The sequence below is a fragment of the Topomyia yanbarensis genome, chromosome 3, assembly GCF_030247195.1.
Source record: "Topomyia yanbarensis strain Yona2022 chromosome 3, ASM3024719v1, whole genome shotgun sequence".
Taxonomy (NCBI): Eukaryota; Metazoa; Arthropoda; class Insecta; order Diptera; family Culicidae; genus Topomyia; species Topomyia yanbarensis.
Window position 1 is genome coordinate 340,627,743 of NC_080672.1, and position 21,837 is coordinate 340,649,579.

General features: G+C 37.3%; 1 protein-coding gene across 1 annotated transcript in view; it reads left to right on the top strand.

Moving 5' to 3' along the window:
- The first annotated feature begins 19,978 nt into the window (after window positions 1–19,978).
- LOC131689565 (T-box transcription factor TBX6-like) overlaps window positions 19,979–21,837 on the top strand; it is a 128,805-nt gene continuing 126,946 nt past the window's right edge. The window contains exon 1 of the mRNA XM_058974754.1: window positions 19,979–20,587. Coding sequence (XP_058830737.1) covers window positions 20,506–20,587 — 82 coding nt within the window. The 5' untranslated portion in view covers window positions 19,979–20,505. The remainder of the gene's footprint in view (window positions 20,588–21,837) is intronic.

The window sequence follows — 21,837 nt, forward strand, 5'->3', positions numbered from 1 at the left end:
CAAATCTTACGGATTTCAGAGATTCAAAATAGTTCTAGCACTCTATAGAAGTCTTATGAAAACCAATAAATTCCTACAAAAATCCTAATCAATTTGGGGGAATTCTCAAGACAATGCTACAAAATTCAAAGCAACTGTACGAGGCCAAGGAAATGTTTTCACACTCCATTTTCAAACATCCTGGTTGATGGAAACCATTTCATTCTATGATTAAGTACTTGGTGATAGCGCATTTTGTCACTAATGGGGTGATGGATTGAAAGCTAAGTATTACTTTTGTAAAGTTTCATTCAATATTAAGCATAAAAGGTAATATTTTCTATTTTAGCTTTATGTAGTACGATAGTACGTACGTTAAACGAAGCGAAGGTGTACATTAGACCGGCAACAATTTTGATTTTTTTTTCGGAACACTGCTAATTCGAATGGTAATTGGTAATGCTAATCATATGCAAAATATGAGCTTTTTCCGAAAGCTGTAGTTCACCCACAAGAGGTTTCAAGTTTCTATAGTAATATATATATGGAAAATCGGAAATAAAAACCTAAATTCCAATAAAAAATTCACCGTAACACAGTAGTTTATTTTATAACGAATAGCTTTGTTGAATATTGCATATTGATTGGAGGTTCCCCTAAAAAGTTATTTAACTTTGAAGACCAACCATTTTATTTGAAATTTCCTATTCTAAGCATGTGCGACAAAGAGAGGCAACATATAACTATATATGAGAATATCTTTTTACTGGAAAATCGGATCAATTCGCAGCCTTCGGCAATGTTAATCCTTAGACCTTAAGCTATATATCTGCAGATTTTGGGATGCACAAGATGATACTGGCATTTTGTACTGAATTTATTGTTTTAATTGCCTATTTTTTAAAGGGTAAAGACACGACAAATTTGTCCTTCGTGTCGTTTAAGATTGGCCTTGATCCAGTACTGAAACAGATAGCACTTACTCCGTCTACTTGGCCCGAGGGCCTGCTGTTTCGAGAATTCATTGACATGTCAATAAAACCCAATCGTGAACCCGGACTAAACCAACTCCAAACTCCAAGCGGATGTAATCATACTGAGAATTTGGAAAGCCCAATGGTAACTAAGTAGCTGATGGAAAATAGTACACGTTACATCGCCGATTTCCGAATTCCTTTCTTGCACAACTTGCCACCGTTACGAAGAAGCATTGTTCCGCCGTCATCGCCGAGACTGCACCAACGAATTCACGCTGCGCTGCCATCACCGGGACAGTCGTGCTACCAGCCAGGGACCAGCTTAGTCGTCCCGGCCCTGCGTTCGGAGGTCGTCAGGGGGTCTTCCCAACTCCCTTCTCATGCGAGTATTTTGCTTTAAATGACGATCCGTTTCCTGAAAACCTTCTGGTTACCAGCTTGCCAACGGGTACATCACGTCCTTGCAATTTGTCGGGACGTTTTGCACATGGCGTCGATGGTTTGCGGTTGTATTACCAAAACGTCAGAGGGCTCAGGACGAAAATCGAGGATTTGTACTTGGCTGCTCTTGACGGCAACTACGATATTTTCGTTCTAACGGAAACTTGGCTTGATGATCGTATTACATCGATGCAGCTCTTCGGGGATTCTTACGCGGTTTATCGTGCGGATCGAGGTGTTCGTAACAGTATCCATGGTCGCGGCGGGGGAGTTTTAATTGCTGTTTCTTCCGCAATTGCCTCCTGTGAGTTTGGTGTGGATAGTTCATCAAGCATTGAAGCAGTTTGGGCGAAGATTACTACGCAAACGAAGAACTACTTTATTGGAGCTGTTTACATTCCTCCAGAAAAACGACTTGATTGTTCTATTACGCAGTTCCACCTAGACTCCATAGAGCGCGCTTCTTCTCAGGCAGATACAAACGATGTGATGATAGTCCTTGGCGATTTCAACCAACTAGGACTCATGTGGGTTTCTTCTGGACGAGGGTACGCTTACCCTAACCCGTTATCCTCGGCAACAAATCCTGCCAGCCGCTTACTTCTGGACGGGATGGCTTTCATGGACTAAGTCAAGTAAGCACGGTTTCCAACCATCAATCTCGTTTTCTTGACCTTGTCTTCGTTAATGAGAATGCTTTGCCTGAGTGTTCTGTGAGTGAAGCTTCCAGTGTGATCATTCCTTTGGATAACTATCATCCCGCTTTGGAAATATCCATTTCCACCATTAGTTCACCACTATATGAAGAAGCTTTAGCTGTGAATCGTCGTAATTTTCGCAAAACTGATCTAGTAGCTCTACGCCGCTCACTGTTGCTGATTGACTGGAGTGTACTACTTGATCAAGTGGATGTAGATGTTGCAGTTGATCTCTATAATCGGTTACTCCTTGATTGTGTTGAAAAATCTGTTCCAAATTATCAACCTCCCAGGAAGCCTCCCTGGTCGAATGCAATGCTTCGGAATCTGAAACGCATCCGTGCCAAAGCTCTACGTGCGTACACAAATCGACGATGCCCTATTCTCAAGCGCTTTTTCGCAATAGCCAGTAATGAGTACTGCTGTTATAATAAATTGTTGTTCAAAGGATATGTGAACCACATCCAAAAAAACTTACGACGAAATCCGAAGGGCTTCTGGACTTTTGTTAATACGAAGAGGAAGGAAATGGGTCTTCCGTCTAGGATGGTCTACAATGGCGAAGTAGCGACTACGACGGCGACAAAGTGTTCCCTATTTGCCAGTTACTTCTCGAGTGTCTTCACTACTGATGCGCCAACTGCCATCGAGCTCGACAACGCGTCCCGTGATGTTCCCGTTGGTGCGGTGGATATGGATGTATTCACCATTTCAGAACAATCGGTTCTCTGTGCAATGCAAAAAACGAAATCGTCGTATGCTCCAGGACTAAGTGCAATGCCTTCAGCTGTTCTGAAAAAATGTTCGGATATTTTAGCGATTCCACTGACGCACCTTTTCAATGTGTCACTTCAGCAGCAAAAATTCCCCGATGATTGGAAGTGTTCAGTCATGTTTCCGGTACACAAGAAAGGTGACAAAAGCAACATCGAGAACTGCCGGGGAATCACTTTGCTGAGAGTCGAGCCAAAAAATTTCGAATCGCTTATCAACGAGGTGCTGCTCTCTGCTAGTAAACATTACATAAGCACTTGTCAGCACGGATTCTTTCCCGGTCGATCGGTGGAGGGAACCTGGTCTCCTTCACATCCTTTTGTACGGAACAAATGTCCAAACAACTGCAGGTGGACACGATCTACACAGATCTTAAGGCTGCTTTTCACTGTTAACCATGAGATACTGCTAACGAAGCTTGATAAACTTGGATGCACTGGCCGATTCTGCCGTTGGCTTCGATCATACCTTGTTCACCGTAAAGTCGTTGTGCAAATTGGTGACAATGAATCTGAGTCCTTTTCCAACTATTCTGGAGTTCCTCAAGGTAGTACACTTGGTCCGCTACTGTTTTCACTGTTCGTGAATGATGTGGCTTTCGTCTTAATGCGTGGAGGGAAACTGTTCTTCGCCGACGACTTGAAAATATTTCTAATTATAAGGAAAGAAGCCGATTGCCGTGAGCTACAGTATCTCGTTGATACCTTTTATAGTTGGTGTAAAAGAAACATGATGGTTCTTAGTGTTGCTAAATGCTTTGTTATCAGCTTTCATCGAACGAGGAACATGTTTACTTTCAACTACAACATCGCTGGAACTCAGCTGCAACGCGTTGATCATGTAAAAGATTTGGGCGTCATCCTTGATGAAAGGCTAACGTACACCCATCACTTCTCAGCGATCATTGACAAAGCTAATCGTCTACTAGGTTTTATATTCAAAATATCCAACGAATTCCGGGACACTTTGTGCTTCAAAGCGTTGTATTGTTCGCTGGTGCGCTCACAGTTGGAATTCGCAAACGTCGTCTGGTGCCCCTACCATGCAACTTGGAGCCAAAGAATTGAAGCCGTCCAGCGTAGATTCATAAGATATGCGTTACGTCAATTGCCTTGGAATGATCCGCTGAACTTGCCGCCATACGAAGACCGTTGTCGATTACTAGGACTGCACACTTTAGAAGAACGTAGACACGCGTCGCAAGCTACCTTCGTATCTAAGCTTCTTCTCGCCGAATATGATGTTCCCGATCTCCTATCACAAATTAACCTCTACGCACCAACCCGTGTCCTTCGCCCTCGAACACTGCTGCAGACTGAAATACGTAACACTAATTACGCTGCCAACAGCCCGATACTAGCAATGGTCCGTCGCTTCAGCCATTTTAACGACATCTTCGACTTCGTTATTAGTTCTGCACAGTTTAGAAATCGTTTGTTATCATTTTAAGTTAATTATTTGTAATTTAGTTCATTAAGACTCATTGTCAGATGAGCGTAAATTGTTAAATACATACATTTTTCATATATTTTCACATACAAACTTGAAAACTCTTGTGAGTGAATTATAGTTTTCGAAAAAAGCTCATATTTGACAAGTAGTATGTGAAGCCAATTTCCGTTTGATTTAACAGTGTTCCGAAAAAAGTCAAAATTGTTGCCGGTCTAGTGTACATACTATCGAGGTATAGGGTAAAGACTTAATTTTCGCCCCATTAGGGAGGGTGCCACACTATTCTATTAATTACGCAGTCTACAGTCGATGAAATGCACATAAATTGGCATCAGTATCCTTGCTTCGTTCCCAAGAACCAATTTAATTTCAAAAATGTCCTGAGAATGGGGAAATATTTATGTTTGAGCGCCACGAAAACTCGAATCGAATGCTTCTATTTTCGCACTACCATATGGGCCAAAGCGTTGAACAAAGATGGCAGACGCTGCTCTAACTAACGGCTTCAAATGGGTAGGGCGATAATAGAAATAGGGCGAAAATAGTCTCCACACCCTATCTGTACATGGTTGCAATTTTTTCCGCTAAAATAATATATAAAAAATCAAATACTTCAAAATTGTATTATCCTAGTTTTAAGATATTAAAATGCAAACAAACAATAAAAAAATTGGTACCTAAAACTAACGCATTCGTGCCTACCAAATAAACAAACAAATTTAAAAAATCATTTTCATCCATCATGAAATCAACTATATAACTGCTAACTGCTGTTCAAGAAGGGATTTTTGTGACGTTATAATTATCCTCTACATGTCAATTTTTGCACAACCTCCAGAAGACCTGTAGTACTGGCCAGATACATATTTACAATCAAATTTTTGGGATAAGATCCAAATATAAAATCTGCTCGATTCATAAACAACATAATACAACAAATATACATATGACTTTGAACGATTTATCAGATACAACTAAATTACGGAATATTGTTGTGAAATTCCTTTCGTAACGGATGTGGTAATACTGTCGGTCGTATTACACCACGCAGGATTTTTTTTTCATTAAATTAGAAAAATCTTCGTAGAAATGGAACGGAAAAAATTGAACAGTTTAAAACCATGAAAACAGTAAGAGTAAGAACCAAAGAACAATAGATCTGGCATATTTCATTTATACCAAATCACTTTATAAGCGTTAACATGAACTAGATATATCTTTACAAAGTATGATAAAAATATATCATTTAACGCAAAATCCTCAATTACTGAATATTTTTTATGATAGAAGGATTATGCATTCCAAACATTGAAAATTACATTAAGGGATATAAAAATATTTTTATGACGCGATTTTACTATATAATTATAGAATCGTGCGCTTGTCCAAGTCTCCCCAGGTTACCCTATACTTCGATCCTTATCTCTGCCAATTTTAAACCACCGTGAAATTCTTGTACAAGAACCCAAAAACTAAAATTAAGTAAACCTGAAGCACAACCCTTCGAAATGGCCACCAGCAGTTGTCAGGTACAGCTATTAAAAGCGAATTACGATTTCACTAAGTACTTATCGGCTGCAGCTGCCAACGTGTACCTAACCAAGCACGAAAGTGCTTCCATTCTTGAAGCCGCCATCATCATCTGGCCGCTTTTGTATCATGCCGAACTAGAGCAAATTACTAATGAATTTCATCAGCTTGAGAGGGATCTTGAGGCCGACCGGAGGAGAAAGTTATGACTTCTAGACGCCATTGGCATTGCCGCAGACCCCTCAATATTTCGGTAAAAAGTGCCGCCTTTCCGCAAGTACTTGATAGCGAGGTTCGTCGGCGCACCACCCGGAATGGCGACCGGCCGCCGCGCGCGTGAGTTTCTCTAATGTTGTAATCATTACATATGTAAAACTTCTCGACCAGATACTTATGAGCGATTTGTTCGTAAGATTAGCCACTTGAGACACCGCCCGCGGTATATTTGTTGAACATAAATCCTTTTCAAGCTCCTCCTGCGGAGGTACATGAGTGCTTGCTGCTACGGCAATGCTATCAATTTTGAAGATAGCCAAGTTGTGCAGGTGGTCTCTGACTAATGGGCAGATGGGTACGCACACTCGCGATGGCAGTTTCGGTGGCTTCTTTTGCCTACAAAAAAGTGGTTTCTCTTGAACAGGGGGAAATTTATTGGCTAATTTCTATTATCTGGTCGTTTGATTTTATGGGTGCGTTTTAAGGAGCCAAAACGGGTGCCTTTTCTTCCGACAGTGCCAGGGACAAAACGTTTTAATCAATTAACCACTCTACGTGTAGGGCATATGCTGGCCTCTGGGTTTCGTGGGTGAAAAGAGAATCGAGACAATTTAGGTATCATTGTGAAAAGAGGCGCTTCGGGGACAGTTTACAGCGATCTAGATTAACAAAAAACAAACACAGACCGCTTCTCAGTAGCAGCAGCAGAAACAGGTGCAAGTTGCGAGTGGCTTGTTTTCATAACGACTGTGTTCGATGCGAGACGGAGGTCGGGTAACCTTCAATAGGTATGATTTATGATTTTAAAAGATGGTGAAGCTGATTTGATGTTGCTCAACTGATTTTTGTCAAATTCTCAAAACTGCACAAAATCACATGTATTCTGCCAGTTTTCCGTTGAATCTGTAATCCTCATCTCGATAAATCGACACTTTACAGAAGGAATTCTACAGCTGAATTTTAGAATTTTATGACCCGCTATATATTTATCTATGCAATATAGCGACGCATGGGCCGTCACTCGAACAGAAATATGGTGCAGTGGGGTTGAGTGACGAAGATCGAAGAGAATTGATAAAATTGAACGAAAACTGCGCACAACAATCAAGTGGCGGTGGTATCAAGAGGCGCCTTCGTGCGCGTTGACAACCATTTATAATCCTACCGCAGAGCAGTAGTTTGTACTCCTGTCGTCCTCTTGGAGAAGTAGCTTTGTTTTATGGTTATGATTGCGGGCCCTTGAAAAGTTTCAGCTGCTTTGTATATCTTAATTAAAGTTACATCCGAGAAGATGGTTGTAAACGCTTACGATTGTACGGGCATGTGGCTTTTTGGGAGCTGCCACAACTAATTGGCATGGTTTGACGAGGGAAAAGCCAGCGGTTTTATATTAGGTGTTATCCACGGGAGACTGATTCGATGCCTCCTAGGGTGAGAGCATCTGAGCTCTCTACGAGGACCAGTTGTCGCTATCCAATCGTTTACATTTATTTTACAAGTTCAAGCTTGTAAAATTAATGTAAACGAAGACTGGTCGTATCGGAGTTTGTTTCAAACCAGCTTTATTAAAAATCATTGCTAGGCTATCCAAATCTTTTCTTACATGTGAGACAATTGGTGTTTAGATAGGTTTCAAAGTATTTGTATTTACAAAGCAAATTCATGATGCGTTCAGAACCATAGTCGTTAACGGATTTTTAATTTCGAATTTTTGACGTCGGACTTTTTTGATGTCGAATTCCAACGTCAAAATTTCGAGACGTCTTCACAAGCGTGTGTATATTTTTCAAATTGGTTTCTTGGATCCTTACGGCGTATAACTTCATCAACTAACATTTTTCATCTGAATAGCTTGATCGTGTTTTGCGAAATGCTCAAAAATAAAACAATTTTTTTAATCTCGACGTCGAATCCATATATCGAATTCCAAAGTCAAAATCCAATGTCAAAACCTGACATCAAAATTCCTACAACGGTTTTCCAACGTCGAAATTTTTCAATTGAAATTTCGACGTCAAATTTTCGACTCGATGTCGAATTCACTACGTCGGATTTTCGATATCGGAAATCCGACCTCGGATTTCCAACTTCCGAATTATCGGATTTACCACGGATATTTGACGTCGGATTTCCGACGTCGGATTTTCAATGTCAGAATTTCGATGTTCGATACGCGGGGTTCTCAATGTAGGATTTTCATTGTTGTTGTCCGACGTCGTATTTCTGTCATTAGAATTTGGAATTCCGACGGAAATCTGAAGTTGGATTTCCGACATTAGAATGCCGACATCGGAATTTCGACATCGGATTCTCGAATCTTCGCGGGTTTCCGAATTAGAAATTCCGACAGTTGATTTCCGACATTAGAACCCGATCAAAATTAAATAACAAGATTATAACACAATAAAATTTTCGTAACAGATTGTGTTATACATTTGGTCTCGTTAGTAGTTAAAATAACAGAAAATTATAACAAGTAACACTGCGAGATATAGTTTGGAAATCTTTTTGTTTTGTGTTTCTGATCGGGAATGTCGTCGTCGAATTTTCAACATCACTTTTTCGTCGGATTTGTGACCTCGATGTTGGATTTTTGACACCGGATTGTCGACATCGGATTTACGGCATCGGCATCGAATTTACGACGTCGGATATTCGAAACCGATGTTCTCAATCCCTGAATCCCGACGTTTATTTTGGATTTTGGAGTCGGATTCTGGCGAGAGATCTTCGACGTGAGATTTCCGGATATGCGATGCCAACTGACGTCGGATTTCCGACGTCGGTTTTGCGACGTCGGTTTTGCGACGTCGGATTTCAATATCAATTTTACGATGTCAAATTTCTGATGTCGGATTTTCAACGTCCGAATTCCGAACATCGATCTTTGATTTCGGATTTCTGATGTCGGATTAGAGACAACGTATTTTTGACGTCGGATTTACGATGTCGGATTTTCTAAGTCAAATTTCCGTCGTTGGAATTCTGACAATGGAATTGCGATATAGGAATTCCGACATCGGTATTTCTCGTTAGATTTTAAAGTCGGATTTTCGACACCGGATTGACGACGTCCGATTTTTGAATTCGGATTTCGAACACCGGATGTTTGACATCAGATGTACGACGTTGGATTTTCAATGTCGGCTTTCCATCCTCGACTTTGGGTTTGAGATGTTGGATTTTCGAAGTCGGATTTTCGATGTCGAATTTTCACTGACGGTTTTCCGGCGTAAGAATTTCGAAGTTGGATGTTCGACGTCGGTTTTTCCACGTCGGGTTTTCGACGTCAGATTTGCGACATCGGCTTTTCGCTTCTGGGATTCTGACGTCGGTATTTCGAAGTTTCAATGACGGAATTCTGACGTTGGATTTTCGACTTCGGATTTCAGATGTCTTCAAGGTCAGATTTTCGACGTCAAATTTCCGGATTTTCGAAGTCAAATTTCGGACATCAGATTTTAGACGTCGAGCTAACTACGTCGGAATTTCGAATTCGGATTTCCGTTGTCGGAATTCTGACATCGAACTTGTGATATAGGAATTCCGACATGGGAATTGCGGTGGCGGAAATTCGATTTTCGCTTTTTAACTTCGAATTTCCGACGTTGGAATTTTGACGTCGGTTTTCCACACCGGATTTCCAATAACGGATTCTCGTCGCCTTTTTTCGTTTGTCGGAATCCAGCAAGGTTGCCTACAACGGAATTCTGACGTCGGATTTTCGACATCGTATTTACAATGTCAGATTTCTGATGCCGGATTTCCGACATTGCACAGTGTTCCAGAATGCAAATTTAGCAGGAATTTTGAGATTTTACTAAGACTGTACAACTTACCCTTAATAATACTATGTTCATACTACAGAGTTAAAACACGTTATAATAATTAGCAACAAGAAAAATGTCATCAAAATAGCGTTAAAACACGTTTTAACTCGTAGTGTGAACGTAGTATAAGTCTTTGGAGATGTTTTCGTAGTTTGTGATCCTCTTCTTTTTGTTAAAACAACAGTTTGAGTGGTTCTAATTTTATCAAGATCAAAAAATTAACTTTTTAGTCATTCTAGCTAGAGCCAAATGACCTTAAACGAAGTTGTAGAACGACAAATTTTGGAAAAATTTGCTGAAGCTCTATTTGGCATACTTTTATTATGCAGGAAAATTTAAAATCGAAAGTTAGGGTGTTTCTTAGTGATTCTTAGAAAAACTGTTTTATTCAAATAACTTTTGCAGTATTCATTTAAAACCGAAGTAGTCTTCGGACAACTTTAGGATTGTTTTAACGCAAATAATTTGTTTCATTACAACACATATCTAACTATTTTAGTTGAAAAGTTATGAGCACTTTTTCGACAAAAATGGGGTTTTTCGGCATAACAATATCATTCATTGGGGCAAACAAAAGATAACTCAACCATAAACCATAAAAAAGGTTTTTCAACCATAAAAACGATTTTAATCCACCTAACAGTGTGAAATCTCAAAGGTCAAGTTAATGGAAAAGCGGAATGTTCCATAAAATAGGCATACAAACAAATTATTACTAATGCTCTGTTAGTAAAATATCTAAATTCTTCAATCAATGCATTGTGTAGGGAAAACTGAATTTTCCTAAAGGGGTTATATATGTTGTGCTGAGGCAAAAATTCGAAAAATAAATGTTTGAATGGATTTGAAGTTCATACTCTCAATAGCGTTTACTCAAATTTCCAACGCGGCTGAGAATTAAGCACCGAAATTTCAGCTCTTGATATCTCGCTACGTCTGAAGTGCATGCGTGCATAGTTCAAACTTTACTTCGATATCGAAATTTTTTTTAAAATGACTTTCCAGTAGTATCTTTGATCTGAATTATTAACCCTAATCCCAATGCGAAAGAACAATTAAAAACTCTCGAAACCCGTTAGGGAAAATCATCATCATTACTAGAATTTTCTTTATCACGAAACTTTACGATAACCTTTGGTCACTTATATTAAAAATTTTCAAGTGCTTTATAATTTTCACAATCTTATTAGGGAAAGTTTTTTAACCTTCCGGCAGTCGCGCTAGTGCACTGAGTGCACGCTGCTCTGAAAATCTAGCTAATCTAGAAATCGTCGTAGGACGCCATAAGTGCGAATTCCAGAGGGTTAAGCAGCTTTTGTAATATTGTGTAGGAGAAGCTGAAAATTTCTGAATTTTCTCTATCAGCAACATATAAACCCTTAAATATACCAATTAATTTAGGATACCCTTTTAACATAAACTATCGCACATATGGGAATAGGTTCACCGAATTTTTGAAGAAGTCGATAAAATAACCCCTTTAAAACTATCTAAAAATTGGTGTAGTTCGATGCAATTGAAAGAAAATATTCTCAGAAAATTGGATGTACTGTGAATAATAAATACAATAAAGACCCGTTTTTATCATCTGCATAGTGTATTTTAGGCTGACAATATGGAGACAGTGACTAAATCGCGACATTTTTTTCTTCTTCATAATACACTGAAGCTGTTAAAATATTCTTCCTTCCCTTGATGTGGTCTAATAACTATTTCTGATTATTTAATATAGCGCAAAGATTAAAAAAAAATATTTTTTTATTTTGGTATATTTGCATCTTTAAGATAAGGAAAACATGGTCAAGAAAGGATTAACTCAAATTCAGCCTTGTTTGTCTGCTAGAGCCCATCAAACATATTTTCATATGAGGCTGGTAAAATTGGGGGCTGATCAAATCGGGTCTTCAATGTATTATAATAGATAGGCAGTATTCGAAGAAGTCTCTTGTGGACGAGTGTAGAACGACTTTGTTTCTACTTACTTGGAGTCAGCGTCGTAGTCAGAAATTCGGTTTGGTGGGGATTTGGTGAAAATCAAACTTACTGTTCAAATGGCATTATTACTAAACCGCCATCTTTGAAGTTTTAAAATTATGGAGAATCAGTTTTGAGGATAAAAAAGTCAATGTTTGAAATTCATTGGAGTTCACAGATATTATGTATGATACACTGAAATTTTATGTTTATGTACCATTTTTTTGCTCTAGTTGTTTGTAGTGCCAATGAAGGGCAAAACGTAGAGTTTTTTTATACTTTGAGAGTTTTTAATACCTCTTCGACAGCTTTGGTGACTTTGAAAAGCGCCATTTTTTAATAGTATTTAAAAAAGTAAGGAAATGGCAAGATTAAAAATGTAGTAATTACAAAAATTAAAAATATCTAAACGGCGATCAACGACAAAAAAGCAATAGGAAAACTAAATATTAAAAGAATGTACAAAAGAGCTAAAAGCAACAAAATCAACCAAATAAACAAATTAATGTCAATTGTCAAAAAATGTTTAATCGGAAAAACCAAAACAAAACTTATAAAAAATTGATAAAGGAAACAGGAAACTAGAAAAACATATGGCGAAGATTAAAAAAGTCGAACATTATTGAACAAATGGTGAAAATAATGAAAAATCGATAGGAAAGTAGGAAATTTTTTTAGAATCAATGAAAATGAAAAAAAACTACTAAAAAGAATTCAAACAGGATATATAAAAAATGCATAGAACTGAAAATCTCGATAAATCAAGAATAATAAAATTTATTTAACATTAAAAACAAGACATATTTAAAGCAATAGAAAAAAATAAAAAAACATTAAGAATGCATAAAACTTGAGGAGTATAACGTATAGGAAAATGATCAACAGAAAAAGTACTTTCTAAATAGGTTAAATTGAAAATATGAAGAAATAACAATAACGAATTAAATCTTAAGAAAAAGGCATGACAAAAAAAATATTAAATGAACAATGGGAAAAAATATCACTACGATGAACGGAAAGCTAAAAACTAGAAAATGAGGAAGAAAATAGGAGAAAGGTAAAACATTAAACAATAATACAAATTGGAATGAATTTGAATAAGTAAAATTGCTTTTAGAAATGCAAAAAATATGAAAAAAAGGAAATAGAAAAAGGCTATGAAAAGATTAAATGCAGTAAATAGACAAATTTTAAAAATTAGATGGAATGACAAATGAAACAAATAAAAAAGCAGGGTATTATAATATGAAACAATAAGAAAAAAAGAATGCAGAATTTTCTCGAAAAATTGCGAATAAAATTCAATAACAAAGAAAAAACTATAAATTAAAGTAAGTGATAGTGATGGCAATAGAAAAAAAAGCAAAAGTAAGGAACGTAAAAAGATGGATAAAATAAAAGTATGCAAATAGATAAAAAAGGCAGAATCTTACAATTGTAGAAATACAAATAGAATCCACAACTTGTAAAAATAAATTTTAACAAAATATAAAAAAAAATCCATGTAGGAATAAAAAAATGAGAAACATGGATCAAATTTCAAATAATGGTTTTGGTTGGATTTTACGCTATGCTGGATTCGAAAACATTCATAATCCTATAAAAACATGAATTATTCTTTTATTTTTGTTGGTGTGTTAGCATACCTTAAAGTATTTTACAAGAATGTTGTAACTGATTTCTAGGAAATAGTTCAAAAATAAAAATAAAATCGTTACGTTTCAGGAAGCGACGTTCAAAATCTCACGCTCACTCCTCCAAAACGAAAAGATTTTGTATGCGGATTTAACTTGCAACATTAGTTAGCTAATCTTGCTAACTAGTTGATTTAGTTTGGTAGCAGAGTTAAATTTTCTCTTCGAAATCAATCAAACACAATTTAGTAATTTAGTTGAACAAACTATTAATACTGTACGTGTCACGAAAGAGGTTTGTTGTGTACGCAATTTGCTGTTATAATGAAAATGTTGATAAAAGACCGTATTTGAAAAAAATGTAAAACATACATATTTTTTTCCATCCCTGGTCTCTTTGCTAGAGGGAATTGGTAGTCTAAAATCGCCGAAAAAAGTTACGTCATTTGAGTATGACTCCTTTACAAAAATGTTTTTATGTATCATCTCGTATCTGAATATGATTTTTTAAAAATTTTGTATCAATGAATTGTCGTTCATTGATACAAACAAATATATTAAATTTCAAATTTAAATTTTTGGATTAATTTAGAATTCTTTTGGTATATCGAGAGTTTTTGATGACTCATTTGGCCAATGGAGCTCTCAAATAGAGGTAGGGTTACCGCCTTTAGTGGTAGTTTTACCAGCCGAATTTTACTGAGCAGGGGATAGAATTCAAGAGACACATGGGTATGCGTTGAAATCAATTAGAATTTAGAATTAAAGTGATCTCAACTCGACAGAATTTTGGAGCGCTTTCATTGCTTTTTATTGTATAAAACGCTTAAAAACAAATAAATATGCACTGTTTTATTTCCTTTGTAGCTCGTAGCACTAGGAGGAAAAATATCTTATTTTCTTCACATTCACCGCAGAGTGTAATGTTTTGGTAAAGCACACCACCTTTTTGTGCCGTTCACATTTAGTTGTATGTTTTACATTTCTTATAAAAGAAATGTATAGAATTCGCTCAAACCTTCAAGATTTTTTCCGAGGCCCGGAGGGCCGAGTCTTATATACCAATCGACTCAGCTCGACGAATTGGGACAATGTCTGTGTGTGTGTGTGTGTCTGTGTGTGTGTATGTAACGGACAAATTCTCATTCGTGTTTCTCAGCAATGGCTGAACCGATCTTATCCAAACCAATTTTAAATGAAAGAACTAAAAAACAGTATGAACGCTATTAATTTGTTTTTGATTCTGATATTTAGTTTCCAAGATATGAATGTTTAAATGCGTAAAAATGGCGTTTTTTGCAGTTTTTTTAAATTATCTGCCGAAATTGACAATATAGATTAACAATTTATATGTTTTTAGACAGCTTTAACGAATACCTTTCGAACAAGCTATAGATTGTTGAAATCGGACTATTATCAAAAGAGATATTTAACATTAAATGCGGACGAAAGATTTTTATCATTTCCCATTGCCAGAAATATGACCAAAAACATGTAATCTATTATTAACGCCAAAACGGCTTATTTTAGGTCAATAGTATCTTCGGAGAATATAATGGAGGCAATATGCCCTTTCTTTTGGTATTGTGCTTTTGCTGATTAATCCCCCTATGAGTGAGATATTTTCACAAATTTTCTTGGAAGTGATTATATCGAAATGATGTCTTCAGCAAATTTGTAGCTCTTACTTTTTCGAATAACTTTACTGAAGACTTCAAATATCTATTTTGAATACTTTAAAAGTTATGGCCTATTTATTGTTCAATATAGTAATAATCCATTGAAATAAGCCAAACATTATTACGATAAAACGTATTTTGTATTTCATTTTACTATCTACAACCGCTAGAAATAATCACCGAACACTTCCAAGTTGTCTGTAAAGAACTTGATAACTTATCAGTGCAAAAATGTTCATTTGTGCGAACCTTCTGACTACAATTTTTCTAACTTATGACCATCGGATCGATCTGAAACATATCGGAAAATGAAAAGCGAAATAAATAACTCCATGCAACTGCGTAGCCAAGAGAAGGTTTTGGGGTTTAACACCATGCAACTCCCCCCACACAAAAAATGGATTGAAGTTGAAAATTTATTGATGCAGACTGATTTAATTCAATGTAACAATAACAATTATCTGATCCGTACATTGATAACCTGTTGTTGTAAACATCATGAGGACTTTTGATAAATTGTCGGAATGGGGTCCTGATATGTAACTGATCTCTTGGTCTTGATTTCACAGTTGTCTAATAGCATCAATATCAAATTCCTGTCTGAAAACATTCCAATAGAAAATTCCAGAGTTCTGTAATCAATCATAATCCTCAGATTTCTTTTCAAATTGAGCTCGCTTTTGTAGAGATGTACTGTAATAAGGGTCTTTATTTAATAGGAAGCGAAGTTAAAATTGATTTAATGTCTATGAAACATTTGCTAAAAATGTTTTTGCCTTTCTCATTCACTCTAAAATTCGTCAATCTAATCCCGACCGGGAGGGCCGAGTGTCATATGCTAATCGGCTCAGTTCGTCGAGATAGGAAAATGTATGTGTGTGTACGTGTGTATGTGGAAAAAATATGACCTCTGTTAATCAGAGATGGCTGGATCGATTTGCACAAAGTTAGTCTCAAATGAAAGGTACAACCTTCCCATCGGCTGCAATTGATTTTTTTTATTGATTGGACTTCCGGTTCCGGAGTTAGGAGTTGAAGAGTGCAATCACACAGCAAATTCCCATATAAACTGAAATGAAAAATTTTCAAAATCAAATTTGTATTTTTGATGCCAAATGACTTTATAATGCATGAACCATTGAGATTTGATATAAACTGGAAAAAAAATGTTTGAACAAAATTGATTTTTTTAGACTTTTTTGCCTTTCTCGTATAGAAAGGTTATGCAATCACTCTAAAAATCGTCAATCATACCGGCCCGGAGGGAGTATGCAGTGAGGGGTTGCTGTTTTAAAATTAAAACTAGTTTAAAATTTCTTAACAAGTTGAAAATTTTCGGCAGGACCCGGACCTCCCGGATCTTACTATGTGATACTGAAACATCGCTTGAAACCAGCGGCGGTCAAGCGATGTTTCAGTATCACATAGTATCTCAAGATCGTGGCTGTCGATCCGTTGTACGTATGTGCAAATCGTACTGAACATGTAATATTCATTTCCACCATTGTATTGAACATAACCAGCCATGGAATCGTAGTCTGGACAAATGAGAAAAGCACAATTGCACCACTAGGTGGATTAAAACAGGTTTTTATTTTGGGAATGCGTCGAGTTGAGACGAAAACGTAATATGATTAATAACGAGGATAACACTTTCCGAATGTAGAGAGAAATTTATGAAAAATGACGATTTCCATTCGACTCTAGCAGGTCCTGGTCGATTTTGATGAGAATTTGATTTTTGTTGTATGACCAATTATATGTTTAGGTCAAATGTTCCAAAACAATAATTTAAGGTCAAGATAGCATCATTTTGAAACCGCCAATTTCGGAGGTTTAGTATCTTCGAAGAGTTTTACAAACGAACAGCGCATCATTTGATAAAGTAATTTTGACGGTATATCGTCCAAGAAGTATTTATGGTGAATTTTCTCAGGTTAATATTCATGACTACAATAAAGTCTCAACAAATTTGCTAAAGACACATAATTTTAAAACATCAAAAATTACGGTTTCGGAATTATGTCGTTTGGACAGTAAGATCGATTTTCACCAAACTCCCACAAATTGTAAAATTGGTATTGTAAAAAAACGTAAGGGCGATACTTCAATGCTGATAGGTGGGACCGAAAAATTAACCAACGCCAAAGGGACTATATTCTATATATACTATCATTTTGTCAATTTCAATAGCAAACACAAATTTTAATTTAATAATTTCAAATACTTTATGAAGTTTTGGGTTTCGATCATTGAATCATGCAATCTAGGATGTAAAAAACACAATAGTTCTTAAATAGGAAATAAAACCAAGTCTGGAAATATTCACTGTTGATTTTCTTTGAATGGTATCACTGCTACTATCGCTTTTTTCAAGAAAAAGCGTTGATTTCTTAGTTCTCAGTCGCGTTGTAAATTTGAGTAAAGTATAAACTTCAAATCGATTGAAAAAATCGATTTTTTTGGCTCAGTACAATATACATAACCCCTTTAGGAAAATTCAGTTTTCCCACCACAATGCATTTATTGAGGAATTTAGATATTTTATTAACAGAGCATTAGCAATAATTCGTTTGTATGTCTATTTTATGGCCCATTTTTTCGCTTTCCCATTGCTTTGGTTTGCAATTTCTAGCACTGATGTTGTCCTATGCTGATTTGAGCGATTCTCTGAGTCCTGCCACTATCCCATGTTGTATGTGTTATCAAAAACATCGCGAAGCATCAACTTCTAAATGTTCTCAAACGATATAATATCCGAAGAGAGTGATAAGAGTTATAAGAAATGTCTCATCACACTGTTAGGTGGATTAAAAGCGTTTTTTCATTTGTTAACAGTTTTGTTGGTTTAGTTGGATGTTGTAACTGATGTTGCTTTCTCGGATATTCACAAAGAATCCAAAAGCACCAACCACTCTCGCTGTGAAGGACAACCCGAGCGAGCTTTGCTCTGCTCCTCAGTAAACAAACACGGGGTGTGAAATCACACTTCAGTTTCTTTCGAGAATCTTTGTGAAGCGATGGTTCAATGGGGTAAAGTAAACCCAAATGGCACTTTTAAAATAATATTTGTCAACGCCAAGAGGGGCCCTCCTTAACAATTAAGGCCTGCAACCCGAGGATGATGTTTATGAGGACTGGGTGCTGAGCGATTCCTGGTAAAAAAGGGCAACGGAAAATTGCAAAATAATCCAATGGATTCTTCCGGGCGAATTCGGATTTACCTGAACGAAGGCACGGAATTCGCCCCCAAAACCGGTGTGGCAACCCTTCTTTCAGTAATTACTTTTGATATTAATCCAGCGCTTTCGAAGATTGGAAAATAAATAAAAAAAAACGATTTCAAATTGGCGAAATTTGAAGACAACCTCATGACTTCTAATCAAACCATTTAATTGTTTAACCCTTAAAAGTCTGATCATATTTTTGTTTCGATTATAGACATTTCACTCTTAAGGTCATTCGCTTCTTCATTCAGGTTAGGAATTTTCCTATAGCAAATCTCTATTCCTGTGTGCGGGGTTGGGATTCGAACCCAGGTGAGCTGCGTACATGACATTCAATGTACAAATTCCGCTATGTCCGCTCGAGTCTGATCTTGCTTTGATGCGAGAATTAGGTTGGTATAAACAAAGTTGATATCAAATATGCAGTAGTTTAGAATTTTCGCTATTCTAGTCACCTCATACACAAGATGTTGAATTTTTAATTGTATTCTCAAATAAATTTTTGTCGACAAAGTATTTGTCAAAATTTTAGTTTCTGTTAAAAATCCGGGCCCCCTTCAAAACTCCGGGCCCGGTGGGAAACACCCCGGTCCCCCCCTCTCGGCGGCCCTGGACATAATACTAACTGTTCAATTAAGATTGAATAAAATTCACAATACTAGATAGGCGTGTTGTCCAATCAGAATCTTTCTTGTACGAATTAAACCCAATTAGTTGTCAGAATGGAATGCTTTAGCCTAATATGACTTACGTCTTTACAGCTGGCCCATTCAAGTAAATTAGAATATTTTTACTAAAGCGATCAACTTTACAACATTTTAACTCCTAAACTAATCAAAATCCAATTAAATTAACGCACGATTTCATCATCAATCCGGAGGCGCCATATTGCTAGCGCTGCGTAAGTTTTTTTTCTTCTTCTCTGTAGAAGCCCGTCTAGGTGCAGCAGGCGCAGTTGACGAACGCAGGCGCATCCAATACCTATATATGCGCAATGCGCATATTGCAGAGCGTTTCAAATTTCACGCCATTTCGATTCCTGCCCGAAGCGACCGACGTGATGAAACAAAACACGCAACAAAAAGGGTTCCATGGCACGTTGGCCGGTCCAGTGGATCAGAGGCGGCACTATGTCAGAGTGTAGGTTAAAATATATCTCTCGTGAATGGTGTGTGAAACGGAAAGCGGTGGAAAAGTAGGCGTCACTCAGCTGGACCAATCAGCGGCGGCGAACGAAGCAGTGGCGATACAGCGGACTTACTTCGTGTCGTGTTTTGCACCCGGGTGTACGATTGCGCTGGCGGTGGGTGTGTGGGTGAAAGCGATCTTGTTTTCTCTATTCTGCTTTCCACAGGTTTCATTTGACGATACGTTTTGATCCGTCCCTTCGTCAGGCGGTTTCGGTCACTGGAACCTGTACGGCCGCAGGCTGTATGTTGACCAGGTTGTTTGTACCTTTTCACGTTGCTCCTTGCGCTTTCTATCATCGGGTTTTCTACCTCTTTTTTGCAGTTTTCGCGAGCGTCGTGTCGTCGTGGTGGTTCAGCACAGAGCGCGAGTATGGTTTTGTACAGGGATGGCCAGTGAGTGAGGCTATTTTATTGGCGCAGCAGTTGTGAGGCGGTTTTTTCACTGGTTAGACGCGTGTTTGCAAAAGGGTGAATAAATTCGCGAGCGAAATAAACAAACAATAAAAAAACACACATCGTAGCTCGGGCGGGTGGTCTCGCGACGGCAATCACGGCGGCGTGGGTGTGTGAGAACAACAACAACAGCAGCGGCAACGGCGGCAGAAGCAAAACCGGCAACGGCAATTGTAGCAATGCAATCGATGGTGTGAATAATAGCGATTGCATGTGAGCTGTTAACATGACAAATGAATATTTCTGAATTTTTAAATGAATCAAGATTCCTTTATGTCGTGAGGCGAATGAATTATCCCCATGCATGGTTGGGCGTGTGCTTATAGTAAAATCGGTACGACCTGTATGGCGTTAATTGGTGATATAGATAAGAATAAAGTGGAGTTGACTTACGTCAAGTGTGCGATACTATCGTGGATTATTTGTACGGACCGTAGCTGCTGGGATAACAATGACTGACATGATTGACCTGAGAATGCATCAGCACATTGCGCATGAGATCTACCGGCAGCAGATGATGCAAAGGATTCCAGGTAATGTAACTGATTTGGGGTGGTAAAAGTTGTGAAAAGTTTGGAGATCTGCCGAGATTTTTTTTTAAAGACTGAAGCGTTTTTTGTTATAGGAACGCTGAATAATCAACGAACATAAACAAACCTTATTTTAATTTTACTGTACACATTCGCTAACAAATATTCATGAAATTTTGTCAGAAAATCCATTTTTATTCAATGCGGTCTTATACTACCCATTACAAATAGAATTGACATGCTTCTGACCTATTTTCCTCTGTCTAGGACAACTTGTAATGTACATCTAGCAAGATGCAAATGAATGCAAAGTTTTTCAAATTTCTTTATGGGTCCAAAATATTCAATTTAAAATTCACTAGCGATCACTACTACAAGGCGTATACTGCCTGAAGTAAAAACTGGGAAGAACATGGAAACCCGAAATATCAGAACATCGAAATTTCAATAAATGAGTTCATTGTTTTCTGTTCGCGGGAAAATATTGAAGAAAATTTTTCCGAATAAAAGATATCTAAAATTTTTAATCTCGAGTGCAGTGAAGTTTTGGAAATCGTTTGAGATCACTTGATAATTTCTAAAATTTACTAATCATGAGTAGAACAATTTATTGATGTCAAAGTTTGAATTAAAGCCAATTGATATCAAAATAGTTTGAAAAGATGAGCTTATGGTCCAAGTGATTGGTGCCATGACACAAAGTTTTAAAGCCCTTTTGCCTATGATTGAAAATCAGTCCTATATGGATAGCAAATCCCATATAAAATGGGACAAATATGTGACCATGGGCAGTTTTACCATTACCAAGACTACTATTCAGAGATGCCAGATTTGTCTTCATTTTGAAGGCATTTGAAATGTTGTGAAGACGTATTTTTCATTTTGAAGACAAATTTATTCGAATGTCTGACTGATTTCTGGCAGAGTTCTGGCTCAAAATCAATAATCGATTCAGAATCCTGGCCGTTGAAGACAAATGAAGACATTTATTGTAAATGTGAAGGCATTAGTAAAAGATACCTGGTATCCCTGCTACTATTTTAAAGAATATAAGAAATCATTCTGATTGCCCGTTTTTGGCATCCAAATCATAACACCAGTTTACAAATTTCAAAAAAGTGTAGTTTATTCAACATGCTTTCTATCATGTTTTCGTAATTTTCTTATGAAACGTAGGATGTGGAGCTTTTTTGGCCCTGTTATTATTATCGCCCTACCCATTTGAAGCCATTAGTTAGAGAAGCGACTGCCAT